A 20,162-nucleotide genomic window follows, 5' to 3' on the forward strand; every position below is an offset into this window, starting at 1 on the left:
ACTTCATTTATTTTTTAGCTCAAGCAGAGATGGAGATTAAAACTATCCGTCTATTCTTCTTGCATCCAATTTATTCATAAACAAATATTTCAATTTGTTATGAGAGCTGTGATTTCCAGCAAGCCTTCAACTCATAATGTAAAACTGGGGGATGAAGCAGGCCATTGTTTCAAAATGCATGCCGATGTGCTCTGTTTAGATTTGTGAAGAATAATGCTGAATAGTTTGACTGCAGTCCTTCCCGAAATATCAAGTTAGTACCTATGGCTTTGGTATTTAAAAGGTTGCTGATTAGTCTTCCTAGGTAGTTCAGAATAATTTCTCAAGGGATGGAAAGGAATTCTGCCCCTACTGGAAAATCATACATGGCAAGACTTCAGTGTCTATTCCATTGTCATAAACATATTTCTGTCATCGATTTCCATGGGAGGAAAAATTCAGTCAACATCGACAATACAGTGAGACAGCAGACAGTTAAACATAACTTTTACCAGACTCTTTCAAGAAATCTAGTACCCGTGACATTCCAAAACATTGTTTAGTTACATTAGTGACATTGTTCTGCTCAGGTTTCAGGTTTTCAATGTTTGTGATTTGTGCTGGTTTTGGTAATCAGAGACTCTTTGTATGCCAGAGATTGGAAGCAATTAGACTTAAGATTCACAGAATCACAGAATCACAGAATCCCAAGGGTTGGAAGGGACCTAAAAAGATCATCTAGTCCAACCCCCCTGCAAGAGCAGGGTAACCTACAGTACATCACACAGGAACTTGTCCAGGCGGGCCTTGAATATCTCCAGTGTAGGAGACTCCACAACACCCCTGGGCAACCTGTTCCAGAAATCTACTATTAATTATCAGTTTGCTGCTGCTGTCAAATAAACATAAGCATATTTAAGCATGCTAAGCTCAAAATGATATGCTGTAATGATTCAGATATAATGGCATTTTATTCTTTTGATATTTGGCTCAGTAACACCACTACATTTGAGGCAGTGACATTTAAGAGTTAATAGAAGTTTTGTGATGTTAAAATGAATAAGTGCAGAATAAGATTCAGGGATCAGAATCTGCAAGTTTTTATGCAAGCTGTCCTTTGCATCTCCTTCTAGATACACTATACTGCACAATAAGTACGATGTAGAAATTGGTGCCAAAGCTGGCTCATGGGCTGGAAGCAGGCTAGCCTGTTTGTGCAATGCTTTGCCAAAGCTAATTTACTTTGCTAAAAACCAGGGTAAATTAGACAGTGTGCAGCATTAAGCAATGTGGTTAAACTGCTTCCAGTTACCCAGGCTGGCTCCTTCTGAGCTGCTTTGGCTGTCTCTCCACAGCACTGTGTTGTGCAGCACAGACATGCCCTGACTAAAATTGATGTGTGTGAAATTTTATTCATGTAAGGAAGGATTGACGAATTGTACCCATCCTTTCTTCTCCAGAAATTCTGTCCTCAGATACATGCAGAATGTACAACTGAGAATGTCTTCAAACAACTACAGTATAACTGTCATTGCATTTGACCTCAGAAATGTGATTGTCTGAGTAAACACAGAAAATGGAGGCACCGCAACTGATTATAATTAAATATAAGTGGCTAAGCGCAGATCTGTGGTATAAATAGATGTGCTACGGCTGACAGTTAAAGTTTGAGTTCAGCTTACGTGTGAGGCTTTGCATTACTCATGTAAATCAGTGTTCTCACTTACAAGAGAAACCTCATAATTTACCGCCACCCATAAAGTATCCTTGCTGTAATCAATAGTGATTCCTATATGGAATTACTGTGCAGAGCAACCTTTCTTCCATCCATATCCTCAGCATGATTGCTGTATGGTTTGGCACCATGACAGAAAAATATCCAGTGAGCTCAGTAGTTTTCTGCGTGGAAGGACTTAGCTGTCCTAATTTGGTACAAAAATTCCATTCAGTTTAAAGTAAGCAAAACTGGAATTAAATACTCCACATGGTGAAGGATTGAGTAGAATCTTCAGTGGGGAGTGTTTGCAGTCTCACTGCATTGAGACCTTACAATTAAATTCAGCTTAACTTTATTCTATGTAGAAGGAGAATACTGTAGTTAAAAATACTTGGTGTTATCTGCCACACTGGTAACATTAAAGGATTATCTGGTGATTTTTTTCATCTCCACTTTTGGTGATAATTATATATGCTGCACTTGAGACAGAGAGCAAACCATGTTCAAATTAACCTCAAAACATTTTACTGCTTTCTGATTATTTGAGCACACCATGATGTCCATCCAGCTCTGCTGGACTCAGCTCTTTAGTCTGCCAAACAGGAATGATGAGCACAGGGTTGTTTCTTATCCCCAGCACTCCTCTTAGGAGCTATGGGGTGCCCATGTGGGTGCAGGGCTTTAAGATGCTTTCCTAGGACATTTCATGGAGCCACAGTCCCTGACTGAGATGATTGCCTTCTGTAAAAGAGGCTGAATCTTAAAACAGTAAGGCAGTGACACTGAAACATGGAGGAACCCGAGTCCTTTGTAACTCACCACTTCACTAGACAACTCCACACATTCATGGGCAATCATCAAGTAGCCGCGAGCCCAGCACATGAGTGAGTTACCTCCTGGAAGCAGCCAGTGGTGTCAGTAAGTGGTAGGTGTGCTCAGAGTGCCTGGATTGAAATGAACCACTTAGGGAACTGAGTGCAGAGTTGTCTTTTAGTGGGCTTAAAAGAAGCTGTAGCTAGAAGTTCTGAGTTTGGTGTACTCATAGAAACCTGAGCTTTGGCATTTAGGAGACAGGACCATAACAACGAAGCCAAGTGAATTCAGATTTAACAGTCAATAAAGCAGAGGTTTTTTGAATCGCTTTGTGGATTTGGATTGCCTGAATTCCACTTTTGGTGCCTTGTGTGCATCCTGAACGTATGGCTCTGTGTTCCAACAAAAACATAGGCTACATCTCAAATAAACAAAATTTAGAGAATAATTGGTTTTCCATTTTAGTATGTGTTTGTGATTACTAAAGTAAAAAAATTCCTGTAATTTTCTAGTCACCTATGTAACTAACACCTCAGGAGCTTACCTCCTCCAGTCACATGAAACAGATACTTCCAAATGTAATGTTTTATAAAGCTGTGATTGACTGATAGAGGAATAGAAGAGTTTTCTAATAAAATATGCTAAACATGCTAAATGGCACTTCTAAAAAGGAAATCATAATTCTCTTGGCATTGGATTACAGCATCAAGGAGTGACAAAATATATTTAAACTGACAAAGCTATTTATATTACAGAAATCTGTGAAATTATGTGCTTTCCTGTTCTCATTGTTCCATTTCTCATATGAGAGCTAATTATTTTTTCTTTGCCCATCTTGATACAAGGATAGCTGTGTATTTATTTTTCATGAAATTTGTGATTTATAAAAGAGACATTGCACAAACCATCACGTTTTATTTTGAGAGTTAGCAGAAAAGTAACTCTTCACTCCATAAAGTACCTTCCCATAAAGTTTGTCTGAAATGTCTTTTTTAACTTTTTTACCAACAGAGCAATGTAGTATTTTTAAAGTGTTACCATTCTGCTGTACTGCTAAGCCTATGTTTCCCATGTTAAGACTATGAGGAATTCTATAGTCTATAGAAGACTATACAGAGGCTACTGAAACCCTAATGCTTACTTTGAATCTGGTCAGTAAAAACATACATGTACTCACAATATTGATTTATTATGGGGTTCTTCAGTGACTTTGCCTAGTGATACAATAATATCTCCATTTTGAAAGATAAAAAAAGGCAAGACAGATGAATGACAGGCAAGTGCTAAATAGTCATTTTACTAATTCTCAGTTTAGTGCAAGTATCTTAAACTCAGCAGTTGTTCACAAATGCTGCATTTGTATTTAGCTAGCAGTTTGCTGTTCTTATTTTAGGTACGAGGAAGGACAAGTTTAAGAAGGACAGGCCCGTTCAAGCTGTTCTCCAGCCATATAAATTGAACTCATGAAGATTTATCTTTAATTCCTGCCTCCGCTTTTCTTAACTGCCTCATTGAGATGCATGGTGCCTGATTTCTCAGTATTCATTGCACAGCAGTGCTTACAGTCACAGCACAGCTCCCGCTGCCTACAGCTTGCAGTTGCAAGTGCTCAGCACTTCTACAAATTACCCTCCACTGTACCCAGCACCAAGAAAAACACAATTAACAACCACATGTGCAAAGTGACTAGTATCACACAGGAAATCTGGGGCAGAAGCAGGGGTACGATTCAGTTCCCCAGGGCTGCACTCATGCCTTAATCATGAAAACATGTTCTCTTCTCTAGAGTTGTCTGCTTCATTCACTGTGTACTTCCAGCGGCTGGAACAAAGAAAGTACAGACTCCACAGAGCACGCTCGCTTTTACTACACAATGATTCATCCTCCAGCGCAGGTCTGTTCTATGTGCTACATAACAGAAGACCCACGGAAAACTCACTCTGCTCTCAAAGGAATCACACACAGTTCCCTCTCCCTCACCACTCAAATAATCCACCAGAGTCCTTGTCCCTTTGTCTGCCTCTTCTACCACCAAGAGAGTTGGGTGCTCAGGAGTGACAGTATTCCTGATACAATTCCTATGCTTAATCAGGATTGTAGCAGCAATAAGCGGCAGGATCAGGGAGGACTGTTTTGAATGCCAGTAGCCCCAGGGCTGGAGCATGCCCAGATGTTTTGTGGAATGGCTCCAGCAGGCCAGTCGCACACAGGTGTTTATTGGCTTGAACTGAAAATCAGGAATACCAAGAATAATTCATCCACCACTTGTCTCTTCAAACAGAACAGGAACGAGCACAATGTGCAAATCTAAATGGCAGATAACAGCAACTATTATCTAACAAGCATGCCTTACTCGTGGAGCTGCTTGTGTGATGAACTTTTTCTTTTCCTAGACTGAACCCATTTTAATATGAAAACCGATTATGCAGAAAGTATTGGTAAAGGTATGCAGCTGAGCAACCTCACAACTCATTTTTTCACTATTATCTATGATTTTAGCCACAAAAGATGCTGCTGCTAACTGCAGGAAGTACAAATCTACTTCTTAGAAATGTGATTTGTGGTTTACTTTCTCTTTACACTTAAAAAGCTACTTAAAAGCCAACCACATATAACTGGATCAAAAGTAGCATTGTGCGCTTGCATTAAATATATTCATTTTCACACCAGAATTACCTAAGGAACAAGACTTGCTGTATGTGGAAAATCAAAGGAGAAATGTAAGAAAGTGTTCCAAAGAGGTTCGCTGCTCTGCACAGCCCAAGCTCTGCACAGCCCCTCCGTGACCTAGACTCTCCACAATTTATTGGTTATTTTTAATAAAGCAAAATCCAAGCACCTCTTCTGTTTTGTTACTTCCATTTTAACACTAGTGGTAGCAGACAGACAGACAAAAGTTTAGTTTTAGCCTGGGAGCTAAAAGAAATACTTCTAACATACATATGTACTGCTACAGTCTGACTTATAAATGCTCAGTAGTAAAGTCAGCAGGAATCAAGCACTAAAACTGGAGAAGGGTAAATGGAAAGAGACCCTGCTGTATTTGCAGACTTGTGGTAATATAGAAAGCACTCCTGACTGTGCTTGGAAACTTGTCGTGTAAGTGAGCAAGGGGAGAGGTCAGGCAGTGACAGACTGTGCTTCCAGCCTGAAACGGGGGCTTGCACTGAATCTGAAAAACTGAAAACAGTCCGAAACATGCATTTAACTAAAAATGAATGTTATTAAAACAAATTATACCCATCATTTAGAAATGTAATCTCAAAGTACCATAGCTCCTGGCTTCCATTCAGATGATGTCTGGCAATGTGCTGTGTATCATCCACAAAGTATCTTCCAGAATCCTCAGCACCCTGGCTTCAGGGACCGCTCTAAATCTCCCTAAATTCTGATGATTCTGATGTCATTTTCTAAGCTTAAAGTGTTCTTTCAAGTGACATCAATCATGACTCAACCTGGTCTCTCCTGCCATGTGTGACAAAGGCTCCTATTTTTAAACTTTCAGACAAATACAGCCTGTATAACTTTTTTTTTTTTGCCAAAAATACGTCAGTTCAAATCTCACTGTTCCGAGCATACTCTGTTCTTTTGGGATACTTGTCAGCTGGCCTATTTATATCAGGTTTGTAAGAAATTAGATGTTTTTCTAGAAATAACAGACTTGAAGAACAGAGCTTCCACCTTGCATTATTAATAGAATTCATGATAATCTGTGGTTATATTGTCAAGAAGCACAGAGACTAATTGCACAGAGCCAACAATTCACTCAGCCTGGTGGTTAAAATGGATAAAGGGATAAAAATGATTTGTATTAGTGCCTGCAGTCTCTTGTAAATGTCAAATACTTTCTTGACATTCTAAAACCCAGGCTGTACAGCAGAAGTGGGAGAGTAGCATTTTGTATTAATTTAAAAATGCATAAAACTGATTATCCTTTTCTAGCACTCAGTATTTCACTGTTTCATGAAGACCCTAGATGCTGCTCGTAACTGGCTTGCTCTTTCAACTCATCATGTGTCTCATTTTTCTTTCAGCAGAGCAGTGAATGTTTTACTTATAAATAAATAAGATTTTACTTCCTGTGGAAGAAGATATTTAAAAGATTCCCCACAACCAGTTTTCCCACTTGGAGAAAGTTGTGAGTATTCATCTCCCCCATTTCCCATGCATGGCACTCCTACCATTCCTATAAATGAGTTGTGTAAATCCCAGTCACATGCATGTATTTTCCTGTAATTTGGTACTGTTAGCTCAGCTTCTACTGCTCACTTTAATCACTTCACGGGGTTCAAAGAACACCTGGATGTATTCTCATTCTCACAGAATGTTCTAGTATAAAGGACTGATGATATTTCCTTGGTTCACCCCATCCATGTACTTACCGTACATCTGTTAGACTCTTTTATTTACTCTGCCATAGTAGAATGATGCAAAGGTGTAATTGAATGGACAAAAGTGTTAATATTTTTCTAAAACAGATCGCTTATATTTAGCACAACCGACATTTTACTCATTGTTCTCGTTGTACCCACATTTATTCCGAAAGAATTGTGAAATGAAATCATCAAAAAGCTACCAGCTGCACAAGTCTTCTGAAAACCTCTGTCGTCTGAGTCTGCCTTGCACATTACAAAAACATGCAAAAAGGCTTAGAGATAGTTTCAAAAGAAAAGACTAGAAAAGGAATATCCAGGTGGCTTTTTAACTGTAGAGTACAATAAAATAGTTTGGAAAGTATTACACAGAAATATAATAGCAAAAAAACCAAGATATGCAGTTTACAAGTAGAAATATATAGTGCTGAGCCTTTGCTTGAGCCGAAATCAGTAAAGCAGACAGAGCTCTCTTTATATGGGTTTACTAACTGCTCGACAGCTCCAAGTTTACAGATGTGTGACTGGCAGCTTACAGGCATGCTGATCAACAGTAGAAAACCTTTTAAGGCTTAAGGTTAATTAAGGTTAATTATTCTGAAACACTGCTAGAGATTTCAGTAATAATTGCCTGACGTGACAGAGATGAATTGCTGCCTCCATTTTGAGAGCACTTGGGAAATTACTTAGAAGTGTGTGAGAAGCTTTATCAGGAAGACATTGTAGGTATAAAAAAAATGAAACCCTGGCTGAACAGCTAATCAGCAAAGGGCAGGCCAGTCTAACACAGTCCTACAAATTGCATTAAATAATTTAGACAAGGAGTCAATAGATTTATCAGCAGCACGTATTTACTATCACGTGCTTGACACAACTTAGGTGAATTTGCATTGAAATTCACTCCCAGATACTAATCCAAAGAAAATAGCCAGAGAGCTCTTACATGTTTGATTACTCGCTGAAGTATTTATCATCTCTGCTGATTGCATCTAATTTCAAAGCCAGACCCTGATCCCAGAGAAGTCATCAGCTTAGTTCCAGCGTAGGAGCTGGCAACCCTATCGCGATTGAAGTCAAAGGGACCACACATGAAACAAGGCACTAAAGCTCAACAGTAAAAGTCAGCAATACCTGGCATTAGATTACAAGGTCTTCAGAGCAAAGGCATTCCTAATTTCCCAGGCACAGAAAGACAAGAGGTAAAACTCTGACATTGTTAAAATAGAAATGAGACTTTTCTAACTTCACTAGCACTGCATTTTTATCCACTGGCATCTCATCTGCGCCACGCTGCTTAACGGCATGAACAATCGTGTGCTGTTTAAGTGGTACAGATGAAAGTCATTTGAGGCTAGCTCTAGGAGTTCCTACTATCACTCATTTAGGGGTTGAAGTGGTGTCAAGCTATCTGCTGATATTTCATACTTGTCCCATACACATAATACAGAAAGCAGCAGCAGCCGTTAGGTACTAATAGTAAAGCAATCCAGACTAAGCACTTTCCAACAGCAAAAAATGAGGCAATTTACCAGGAAGAGAGGGAGTTGCATTAGCATGAAAAAAGTTCTAAGTTATTCACAAGACGCTAAAAGAGAAGGAAGAATCATCAATCCTGAACACTGGAACCATGAGGATCCATAAGGATTTTACATGATGCTAGTGAGGCCAAGCCAAGTAATCACTGCCATAAGTGGAGCTGTGCAGGGAGCAGAGCAGTAGCATTGCCTCCCTGCAACAGACCCTCAGATTTAGAGAGAGTTTGGCCTCTTGTGTTTTCCACTTAGACTTTGTGACAGACAAGTTACTGTAGCTGGGAGCAACCCAGGAGTTCCTGGAGAAAATCTGAGCAGAAGTGGCTCACCGAAGATACTTAAATACAGTCTCAAGGACAGTAACACCAAGTGTATAAATGCATCACATTTTGCCAGTGGTAGCAAAGTTAATAACAACCACCACCATCCCTCTGGTACAAAGTAGGTGAACATGAAGAAGACTTAGGATTAAGAATGCACCCACCTTGTCACTGATACACAAACACTTCAACCTGTTTCCGGACCTGCTGGACTTGAACAGTCTCTAAGAGTAGGCAGGTTTTGATGCCACTTTTCAGAAAATGACTTGTGGAGACCATGAAGTCAAGACCTATGTTCAGACCATGACACTGTGAAGAGAAACCATGCATGTCTGCCACGATGGAGTTAAGAACTGCATGTCAGGAGTGCTTTGCCTGCCATGGAGGGTAACTCAGCCGCTCCCTACTGAATGCTTACAGTGAAAGGCACAGGGACAGAGGCTGCTCCTTCTCATAGTTAAGAGGTAATAAATGACACCTTGCTGCTTAAATCATCTTCCCATGCTGTTTTCACCCATAGGTTGCTCACTTTTGCACTGCGCTCGCAGACTTCCCAGTTGTTCAGAGCCCAGCAGTGCCCCGGCTTCTCCCTTCCAGCGGTTCCTGGCCAGTCTCTCCTTTTTGCTCTACACTGGCCCCTGACATGGAGAGGCTTTTTGAGAAGACTGGTTAGGAAGAAAGGAAACAAGATTAAACAGAACAGGTCCCTTGAGAACAGTTGCAGAAATTTTGTCTTTATATGCTTGATCTGGAGGCTTTAGAAGATAGGAACTCCACATCTTTTACAATTACAGTCATATAAAGAATAAAGGCTTTAATCACAGCAACTCTTGCTTTCAAGCTGGCAGCAGGGATACCAAAAGAAAACTAGAAGAATTTGCCATCAATGTTTGATAATCAGAAGTGTCACATAAACTTCTGAAAATTAAAAATGGAATAATAAATCTTCCTTTTCTACTAAGTTGCTGTATAACCTCATCAGAAATAGCATTTCTCACTTCAAATACTGTGGTGTTACCTATGGCAGTCTCTACCATGGCAAAGGAGTGGCACCTCCTGCTTTGCTTGGAACAGCTTCCCTGCAGCTCCCTTGCCATGCCACAGCATCCCTTGAGCCCATGCGGCTGGCTGCAGTCATGGAGAGTGTAGTTTCAGAAGCGGGGTACATGCGTAGTTGGACTTTTGAAGGGAAAATAGAACTTGATACTTCAGTTCCCACAGGATACCACCACAGAGACTATTTTCTGTAAAACGAAACCGGTGGAGTGGTGTTTTACACCACAGTATCGCATAAAAGGCAAGACAGTTGGCCCAGTGATACTCCTACACAGACAAGTTCCTGTGTCTCCTGACAGGTTCACATTGCTTTATCTGGCAAGCATAAAATTCAAGTCTATGTACAAAGCAGCCTTTTCATTTAGGGAACAATTAAGCTAATCCCAGCAAGATTTCATGTTTAACTAGGTTTGCAGTGAACAAGCTTGCCGTCTGCATTCAATCAAGCTCTTCTGACTTTCACAAAATAGAAGCTAAACCGTATATTTGAGATGTAAAATTCTAAGATTCCTGCGATCTGCGAGAGTCCTGCCAGCACTGAACCACGCATCTATTTGCTAAAGCTTTGTTATTATATCAGTAGACTTCCACAGTCTGTCATTAATCTTCCAATTAAGCAGTAAACATTGGTTTTATAAGCCTGCTTTTTTCATTAAAATAAAAGGGTATACACCGCAACACTTGGTAAATACATAAACATATATGCATATGCACACATGCACAATAAAACAGAGTTGTTATTGGCAGAAAGGTAACATCAGCTGCAGCCATTACAAGATGCAGACTCAGCCTTCAAAGTCTCACCTATTCAAAAGTGCGGTCAGAGTCTGTGCTTTGTTCAGTTTGGTTTGAGCTGGGACTGGATCCAGGGGGGGGCAATGATGGTTTGAATTCAATGAAGTCAAGAGAAGACAATAATTCAGGTTCAGTTCTGGTTTTTGACAAAACAATGGTTCAAATCAATCTTTGGTTTTGGTTCTATTTCCTGCTTAACAGCTGTGTAAAGAAAAACATCTGGAATAATACCCCAGCAGGGCCAATAACCGAAGCTGCTCTTTCATACTACCCAGATAGCACCAATAATAACAAAGCTTTTAGGTCAGTTTTCAACAACAGAAAAACCAACCAGACTCCTTTCATGCCTTACTATCAATAGTAGCCAGAACTGCAAATGGAACATTAAACATGCTGCCTCCATCTGCACCAGTCACTAAAACGGGCCAAGACCTGTTGTTCTGGCTCTGAAGGAGAGGCAAAGCACAGCTCAGACAGACACAGCTAAATTCCTTCCTGCAGTCAAACTAGCCTCACAGCTCTTAGGACCAACCTTTTGCTACCCCTCAGCTGTGCCTGGACCCAGCAAGGGCTGAAGCCTGGCAAGCAAGCCCCTGAAGCCCTTCATCCTCTTGTGATACGCTGAATCCCAGCCCTAACAGCCCTACTGTGCCAGCACAGCCTCCGGTGCCAGTTGATAACAGGAGTTGTGCTCACCAGATCTCTTTACACCTTTCTTGCGGGTCTGCACTGCTCTGTGATCTGACTTTTTTTGAGCTTCTTTGAATCAGGGACTACATCTTTGTTCCGTGTTCATAATGTACTTAACATAGGCCAGTCTGTACTTAGCAGTATGGCTCCAGAAGCTGCGTCAAAGTAGGTTTTATGGGGAGGCATAACCCATACATGGGTATGCAAAGATCTCAGAGAATACAATGTGAAGGGCCTGCACGCATTATGGAGTGGTCTCAACACATGCTTCAATCTGTGCAGTCTCCCCATCATAAATGTGCACCTTGATCATAAAACATGACTACTCCCACCACTTGAAGACTACACTTTTCAAGGAACCATCGTAGCTTAAAAATAAGGCAGTAATGCAAGTCTAGGAAAGGGAGGGGACACACCACGAGGTGTCCAAGGTCACACAGAAAACAAGCGGAACTGCTCCCAGATGCCATTTTTTTAAACAAGAGCCCCTGAAGCCTACACTGGTGGCATGAAATTTAAAATTGCTCTCGGTCTTTTGTACCACAGGGATCTCTCAGAGGAGTTCTGTTTTCATGGGACAAAACACTGTTCATGTGATTCGCCATCTTGATCAAGCGCTAGCTCTTCACCTCTGTTGTGGAAACACATCACCTCAAGAATCTGTTGGGAAGGAGGTAAAATATGTCCTTTTATCAAATTTTTAGTGTCTGTTTTCCAAGACGAGTCATTATCCCTTTCTACCCCTTGTATGATTGAGATTACTAAACTAAAGCTCTATGAGAGCTGAGAGCCAAAACCAGAATGAGATTGCCAGCGATTAAACAGAGTTTGTTAAGTTCATGTTAAAGCTGTGATCACTGTACTGTTGCTGTAAAAGTTAACAAAACCAGAAGAAAGTAAAGCAAGAGCTCTGCCAACATCACCAGGATGTGGAGTACTCCTTCTGGGTACTGCATTTCAACCCTCCGTAACGCCAACAATTTTGGCTTTGCTAACCAACAAAGATTTACTGGCGCTTATTTATATTTACCAAGGAGGGAACAGAAACCGCAGAACATTCGCAGCCAACTTGCCAACCTCCTTGTTCAGTGACTTACAAAAACAAAGATGCATTTCTAGGGTAGTACTAGCATTTGTAACATTCTCAGTCCTTCTCTGCCATACCCACAGACCTTTAAAACATGTACCAAATCCCTTAAAACTAAGCTTCCATGAGCCTGTGTATAATCCTATAGAATCTAAATTTCACTTGAGGAAAATTACAGCATGCCTTCATTTTTTAGTGTATTAATATGGCTATTGAAAAGAAACAGATCTAATTACAAAAGACATTGTGACCTACTTTTCTGTCTTTATTTCTTATCAAGAAGCTTTCAAACATTTTTTGTGCCATTTGAACCCTTTTACAAATCTTGATGTTTCCTTCCATTCATACACTGAAATCTGTAGCTGGCAGCTCTGTGCATTAAGTCTTAAAAAATCTTTTAGACAGACATACGTGTACAACTGAAATAGAAGCAAAACAAAGTCTCGGTAATCATAAGGATTTACCCTCTTTGTTAAAATGTTGGATGTCAGCTACACAAAATACCATAGCATTTTATTATAGAGATGTAAAATCATTCCATACAGTCTTCCAAATATCCAACTTGTATTTCAGACACAGATACCAGGAGGGAAAAAATCTCCAGCTGTCTAGAACTCCAAATTCTCTCATTTGTACTGTCATTTAACATGAGACAAAATTTAAGACCAGACTTTAACTGTTTCCAAATGTTTTTGTGCATGTTTCTGCTGAAATCTTTAACCATTATCTAGCACCAGAATTCTTAAACAACAACTACATTCACTGTGCTCCTTCAATTTAGTGTTCAGACAATTTCCTGTTGAATGCTTGGTATCATACATTAATCATGCTAATATATGATAAATACTTAATGACTTTGAGAGCAAGAGGTGCTTGGGCAAATTGCAAATACAAATGATTTTAAGCTCTGATGCACAGAAAACTCTTCATCTGTGGGGAAATGACTGTAGAAACTGCAATAAAAAAATATTTAGATTATAACTTTAAATCTCTGAAGAAACTATTCATCCTTTGAAACAATCTAACAAAAAGTAAATATGTGCTTTACTGAGGACTAATTCTCCATGCACAGTAGAAACCTGAACCTAAGTACACGTGGGAAATGCAGAATACTGCACTGAAACAAAACAGAGAGGGCTTAAAAGTCTCCTCTCTAATCCTAGTATGTGTTAGTCTTTTTTCTTTTTTCTAGAAAAGACAGAAAACACTGCAAAAAGTGACTTAGTTTAAGCATTACTTTCATTGAGTCCTACAAATGAACACAACCTCCTGTGGGACATGCAGTGGCCTAGGAGCGTACGTGTCCAATGAAGCACTCTTGAGTCGGTAATTTGGATAACACTCTAAGCACTGACCCACTGGCTTAAGCTTTCTGTCACAGAAAGAAAATGGTTTATTTTGGGGTGGGATGCAGGAAAGGGTAAACATCCATTCTGAAGGAGAATTTGGCAATGAAAAGTAAATATTAAGTATTTTAGTCCCTGTTTCAGGTTGCTTTATTTTCCCATTTAAAGATAATTGGAGCACTGTTAATAACTGTTAATAGACCTATGAAATAACTTACTACTTGGGCATGTCACCTTTTCAAGTCATTGAGGCTGTATGTTATGGTGCAATTTACAATAAAGAAAAAACACCTTCAGTGATATATCAATAATTTATTGTTTTGCATAAGAAGGTAAGATCAGATTTCAGGTAAGACATCAACCAAGGACCTGGTGGCAAATTCAAGTATAGAGCTTGGTACAATATTAAAAAATGCTACCATTTGTTGGACGATGACAAACAGCTAAAACACAATAAAAACATCTGGACTTGACTGTCAAAACATACAGTTCTCTAAAAACCCACACAGCACAACTTGAATATGTGGAATATTGGAAACATGTTTAGTTGTCTTCATTCCCAAATTCTTAGGAGTCAAAGGAACAATCCCACCCCCACCTTGGTATCCCAGAACAGTTCAGCACATGGGCTCAGCATCCATCACGATAAGCAGGCTCCTGTCCTGTTGAAACTGTTGGGCTAAGACATTTTTTGTGCCTTGGCCTGCGCCCATCTTTGCCAGCCTCATGGAAAGCAGTGGCTTTGATAATTATTTATTTTTAAGCTAACACTGCAATAATGTTAATTTTCAAGAGCCATCTAGCAAATTTAATTACAATTATTTCTCACTCGTTGAAGTCTCTGTGCACATTTTACTTGGTTGGTTGGGTTTATGTTTTTGTGATTCCCTTTCTTTTGCAGGTGTTACAATTTGGGAATTAGCTCCTGGCTTGAAGATGAGGAAGGCAGCCATCCATCTAGGAAACCCCTGCCAGGACTGTGCTGAGGATCAGAGGGTCAGTATCTCTGTGAACGCAGCAAAGCACTGTGCTGCTTACTGCTGCCCAGCACAGCAAACCTGTGTAGGTCACAGAATCACAGCATGGTTTAGGTTGGAAGGAACCTTAAAGATTATCCAGTTCCAACTCCCCTGCTGTGGGCAATGACACCTTCACTAGACCAGGTTGCTCAAAGCCCCGTCCAACCTGGCTGAATCCTCTTAGACCACACTGACCCAGGAATGGGAATTATATTAATTTCAAAAGGACAAAAAAATCAGCCAGATCTGTCTCTACCAGGCAGTTTGCAGATTATTCTAGCATCTATTTCTTAAAGAGAAAAGCAGGTCTTTCATGTGATCATTATCGTATGCTAATGTTCTGAGACAGCCCAGGTTGGAAGCAGCATTAAGAGTGTTTCAGTAAGGACTAAAGCCCCTTTTGCTGGAAATGGCCAGATCCTGAGACATGCTGAGTGCCCTGTCAGTTTGTGTTGCAAGAGGTGGCGAAGGCACTCAACATCTTGCAGGCAAACAGACTGGCTGAATTCCAGATCCCCTGAAAAAGTTTGATTTTTAATAATAATAAAAAAAAAATAGAAAAAGTTTTCTCAACTTGCATAATCTCCGTGCAATTAATTTAATCATCAAATTGCTACTTATGCTACAAAAAAGGTTTAAGTCCACCAGGAAAATGGTGAAATTTGACAAAAGGTACATTATAGCTGTTGAAGCAGAGCGTGTATCCGTACTGGGATTCAGTACATCTGTAACTCTTGCATAAACATTTCCAGACTCCTAGGAATTTTGCTGTTGTTGCTTGCATTTCATTTGTTTCATATGACTCTAAGCCAAATGCAATGACCCACACATTAAATACACATTTAGAATAAAACTGCAAAATCTGATGGCTATATCAGCGTATGAACTGAAATAAAATATTTACATGGAATGTTGAGCTCCATTTACAGAGACAGTGTTTCAAATTATGGACTTAGTAATTCTCTTTAATAAATGATCACATTGACAAGAAATTGAAAAACTTAACATCCCTTTTCAACCCTTTCATAAATATATAAAGTTTCACTAAATTCTTTATTCTTTAAACAAGACAGCTATATTCTCTTTACAGATTAACATGAAATGACGGTTTCCTGTTTGAATGCCACAGATGGGATGAACAGAAGTCAGCAAGTTCCTGTACACATTTTGTACTTACAAGACATATTCACAACACAACAGACAGGTGTAACTTGGTCTTTACAGCTGTACTCATTTCCTGCATATCAGTAGTAAATAAAGAAAAATACCAAATTATCTATGTTAAAAATACATTATCTAATATACATTTGCTTACACTGCCACATTAAATTGTAAAATGAGGTTTCCAACTGTGCCTGACCAGTGACAAGGTTATTTTTTACAGTGAAGTCTACAGCATTAATTTATGTGAGTGGAGAAAAAAATATCTGTTATACTACTAAAAAGTATCACTAGATATTAAACAATAGGAAGAATTAATCTCTTGCGACTAATTCCCAGATTTCCAAGGTTTCCTTGCTAATTGTTTGGAAATTTCTGATGGGAAAATTGTTCTAAAGGATGCCAGAAATATTTGAAATCAATTTAAAGGGGAAAAAACGAAAGATACTCTTTACTTTTTGTTTTGCCACTGATTTTACAGAAGATTAATCCCAAAGACTTTGAAGTTATATACATAGTGACTCCTATTTTTTCCTTATTTAAATAAATATTGTAATGAGTTTCCTTTGTTGTGCCACAAAGCATGCGTGAATGTATTTTCAATCCATCCATGCTCACAGCAGAGTATTTCACAATTAAACCACCAAATACATCTTTCTTTCCATAACTGTGTAAGTGCAAAGGAATAATAAAATCATTCTGTACATATAAGACAAGATTCACGTCTAGAAAAGTAAAACACTTATCTTGATATGTAATTAAAACTATGATGTCTTCCTCATAAAAATGTTGGTCACTTTCCCCTATTTCAGTTCTCTCAAGCACTTACGGGGTAATAACTTCCAAGTGCTCTTTATGGGAGCATTTATGCTTAAAACCATCAAAGTGCTGCTCTCCAGTATCCATTAGTATCTTCTGCAAACTCTCCATTAAAAAAAACTTACCTTGGAAATACACAGATGATGATAAAGAGGTGTCTGGCAGTTTTGTTACACTAGTGTTAGCTCACTTTATAGAGCATAGTGAGACTTCAGTTTAATCTGATCGTTCTGCCCCTAAAATTGTGGGCAGAAGGATTGAAGACACAGGAAAACAAGACCAGTTCCAAGTGGATGAAGAGTGTACCTGCTGTACAGGTTGACTTAGAAAACCCTCCTACCAAGAAAACGGCCATGGAGTAATGCCTAACCACAGCCTGTACTGTTGCTGAGACAACAGCAGATATTTATCTACTTGAAACATTCTTAGGAATGTAGCCAGCTGACGGGAACCCAGAAGGTCTCGGTCTCCAACCTGTCAAATGTTGTTTTAAGCTCACTGTAAGCTGCAGCGAGGTCGTCATTGACTATCACCTTATCGAAAAGGTGCCCATACTGGCTCTCCATCACGTGGGCAGATTTGATCATTTCATGAAAATCTTCTTCCTAGCAAGACCAGTGCAAGGCATCGTCAGTCCACAGCAACATCACCTAACTCCTTCTGTGGTAAACTCAAAGCTCACTGCTTACTTCTCATCTCATCGAGAGATGGAAACTGTACTTCTAATAAAATAATTGTAGAAATTACCATTACAAGTGATCTCAGAGAGCATTCTCACAACCAGACTTTGCTCAACAGGCAACTCTTTCATCTCTCCCCTTGCAGTGACACAATTAGTCACTGCATGGTAATTACAGAGACAATTTCTGTTAGCAGTACCAGTGGAAAATATTTCTAGCTGTTTACTTTGGTGACACATTTAAAGCTTCACTACTTGAGTCTCAGCTTGCTATTAGCATGCATTATATTACAGCACAGCCTTATTCTTCTAACAGCTTGGTAGAAGCTGTATATGCCTAGTTCAACATGGCTCAGTGGATTCCTCTTCATGTTCGGGGAGGGAACAAATCTTAGGAATTTAATTGTTTACCTAACTCTGAGAGATTAATCCCGTCCTAACTAAGCAATATCCTGAAGGTTATTCTTCGGAATGAACTCCTCTTACATTTTACATGCTATAGAACATATCCTTATAGCACATAATCTCCAAACTATTTCAAATGCCTGTTCCACACAAATACAGAAGGTGACTACATCTGTGACTCTGAAACAAAATCTAAAAAATCCTAAATAACATCTGAACAAGGGAAAATGATAAAATAAATGTAGATAAAGTCTAATGATGATCAGCTTTACTTCAGCTTCAACTGAAACAAGTTTTCACTGTATTTCAAGGAAGCAATTAAGTTACTATTGGGTAATCTGACTTTATTGCCAAAAAGCAGCATTTGTTAATTGCTTAGACTGTTCTCCTTTCTTACATTGTTCATTTCCTTACAACATTTAAAAAATGCTTTATCTTGCCCACAAATACTCTTTTTATTAAAGTAGCATTACTTTTTAAATTGTTGCTTAATATTTGAGTTTTTCTCTAAATTTAGACCCAATAATACACTTGATAAAACAAGGAAATTCTTATACTTGAATAGAAACATCTAAGTCCAGATGCAAATTTTTGAAAGGATATTTCTCATAAACACATACTTGCATTGTGGGGCTTCTTCAATGACATAAACTCAGAGGACCACAGAAACCTAAATACCACAAACAATAAAAACACCACAGTAAATCTGTGGTGTGTGAGAAGTTGGGAAACAACAAGAAACTACATGCAGACCCTGACAAGTACTGTTGATGAGATCCACTGACAACCTTTATTTTCAAGGCAAACCACTACAACAAAACTCTGAACAAGTTTGCATGTTTTACCATGTCTGAATGCACTTACTGTAAAGGGTTTTGCAGTTCCCTTATCATCTTTACTTGAAATAATCTTGGCATTTTTTCTGGTTTCTCTCAAACGGTCAAGTGACGGAGGCTTTATAAATATAACAAATGGTTTAAATTCATATGTCCGTAAGTGTTTCACAGTCTGGGAAGAGGGAAGATTTTTAATTAATTAGTTTATTTTGCACAATGGAATTTACCGTAACAAAAGAAACACTCCAGTAACCAAAATAAACCCATAAAGCACTGCTAGAAGGCTATTTTTCATTTACTTGCCATCCTGTTCTGCTGATAGGCATTGATTAATGTGAGGAGAATTTTCATATGGATGGTAAGAAAACCCTTTCTCCAAAGGTGACCGTGTCTCTTGATTTCCACTTGGGCTGCTGGTAAATCCCATCTGTCCAGCAGAGGCTGGGCTGTCCACAACAGTGCCACTGCCAGCGGCAGGATGGATGGGAGCAGCAGGGTGTTCAGGAGAGGAGGAAAAGTTCAACACAGCAGGAATAACACCTCTGTACCCATGAAAAGTAGTGGAAGAAGGCATCTGTGACACTCGGTCACAACAGGTCAATGATTTTTCTCTTCAGTACTGTGTGTCCACCACACAAACCCATGCTATTTGCTCTTCCTGAGCGAGCCAATGCTATGCATGGAACTAGAGATAGGTCTACAGCACAGGGTGAAGCAGGGATAGCCAGCAGCTTAGTGTGAAGTAGGGCTGGCCAGAAGCTTTCTGTCCTGTTCACGCTGACAGGTCCCTTAGGAAAATGCCATGTTGAATAATGGGATCCCAGAATGGTTCACAAGCCTGGGCCCCTGAGAGAATTTAGTGCTTCGCTGGAAAACAGGCCCATCCTGGACAGGCAAGGATCTTGCAGAGCAGGAGCCCCTGCCCACCTCCCTCCTCCCCTTGCACAAGGTCTGGGTTCCCCAGGTGCTCCTCCTTCAGCGCAGCCCCCTGCCCTGCTCCTAGGGCACAGCTCCATGTCTAAACTGCCCCAGGAGCTGTTCACAAGCTGCCGGAGTTCAGAAGTCATGGGCTGGCCACCCTTGGAGAAGAAATACTTTGGCTGGGTTTACACAAACTAGTCCAGCTCCTGGAAGCACTGTGGTTATTAGTAGCATAAAAATTCCCAGTGGAGCTGTTCAGCGGGGTTGAAAGACGGGGTCAATGCAAGAACAAATGCTTTAGAGAGGAATGTTCTTAGCAATTATCCAGCCAACATCACATTTAGTGCGTTCCTTGACTCATGTCCACCCTGTGTGGAAACCCTTGGCATGAATGGTTAAACATGTGAAAGAGAGCTGCTGGCCTGGGTGATAGCTCAAAGTCATTCTGAAACTGAAGTCTGAGAGAAAACCTCTAACCCAAACAGCAGAAAGAGGAAGGGAAATATAGGAGCATTTTGTAATTAAATCTTTGGTATTATGCCTCAGGCTTTCAATTCACCTAATTACCAAGCTGAATACTTGCCACTATGTATTGAAGTTTCCTTCCCCTCCTT

At 39.7% G+C, this 20,162-nt stretch overlaps 1 protein-coding gene across 3 annotated transcripts in view; it reads right to left on the reverse strand.

Moving 5' to 3' along the window:
• Positions 1-14,000: 14,000 nt before the first annotated feature.
• The window catches only part of MPP7 (MAGUK p55 scaffold protein 7), a 156,229-nt gene continuing 150,067 nt past the window's right edge, over positions 14,001-20,162 (reverse strand). For all 3 annotated transcript variants that reach the window (XM_065666648.1, XM_065666649.1, XM_065666647.1), the window contains 2 exons: positions 18,656-18,799; positions 14,001-17,312 (listed from right to left, as the gene is read on the reverse strand). In XM_065666648.1, coding sequence (XP_065522720.1) covers positions 17,133-17,312; positions 18,656-18,799 — 324 coding nt within the window. In that variant the 3' untranslated portion in view covers positions 14,001-17,132. The remainder of the gene's footprint in view (positions 17,313-18,655; positions 18,800-20,162) is intronic.

The sequence above is a fragment of the Lathamus discolor genome, chromosome 2 (assembly GCF_037157495.1).
Source record: "Lathamus discolor isolate bLatDis1 chromosome 2, bLatDis1.hap1, whole genome shotgun sequence".
In the NCBI taxonomy this organism is placed as follows: domain Eukaryota; kingdom Metazoa; phylum Chordata; class Aves; order Psittaciformes; family Psittacidae; genus Lathamus; species Lathamus discolor.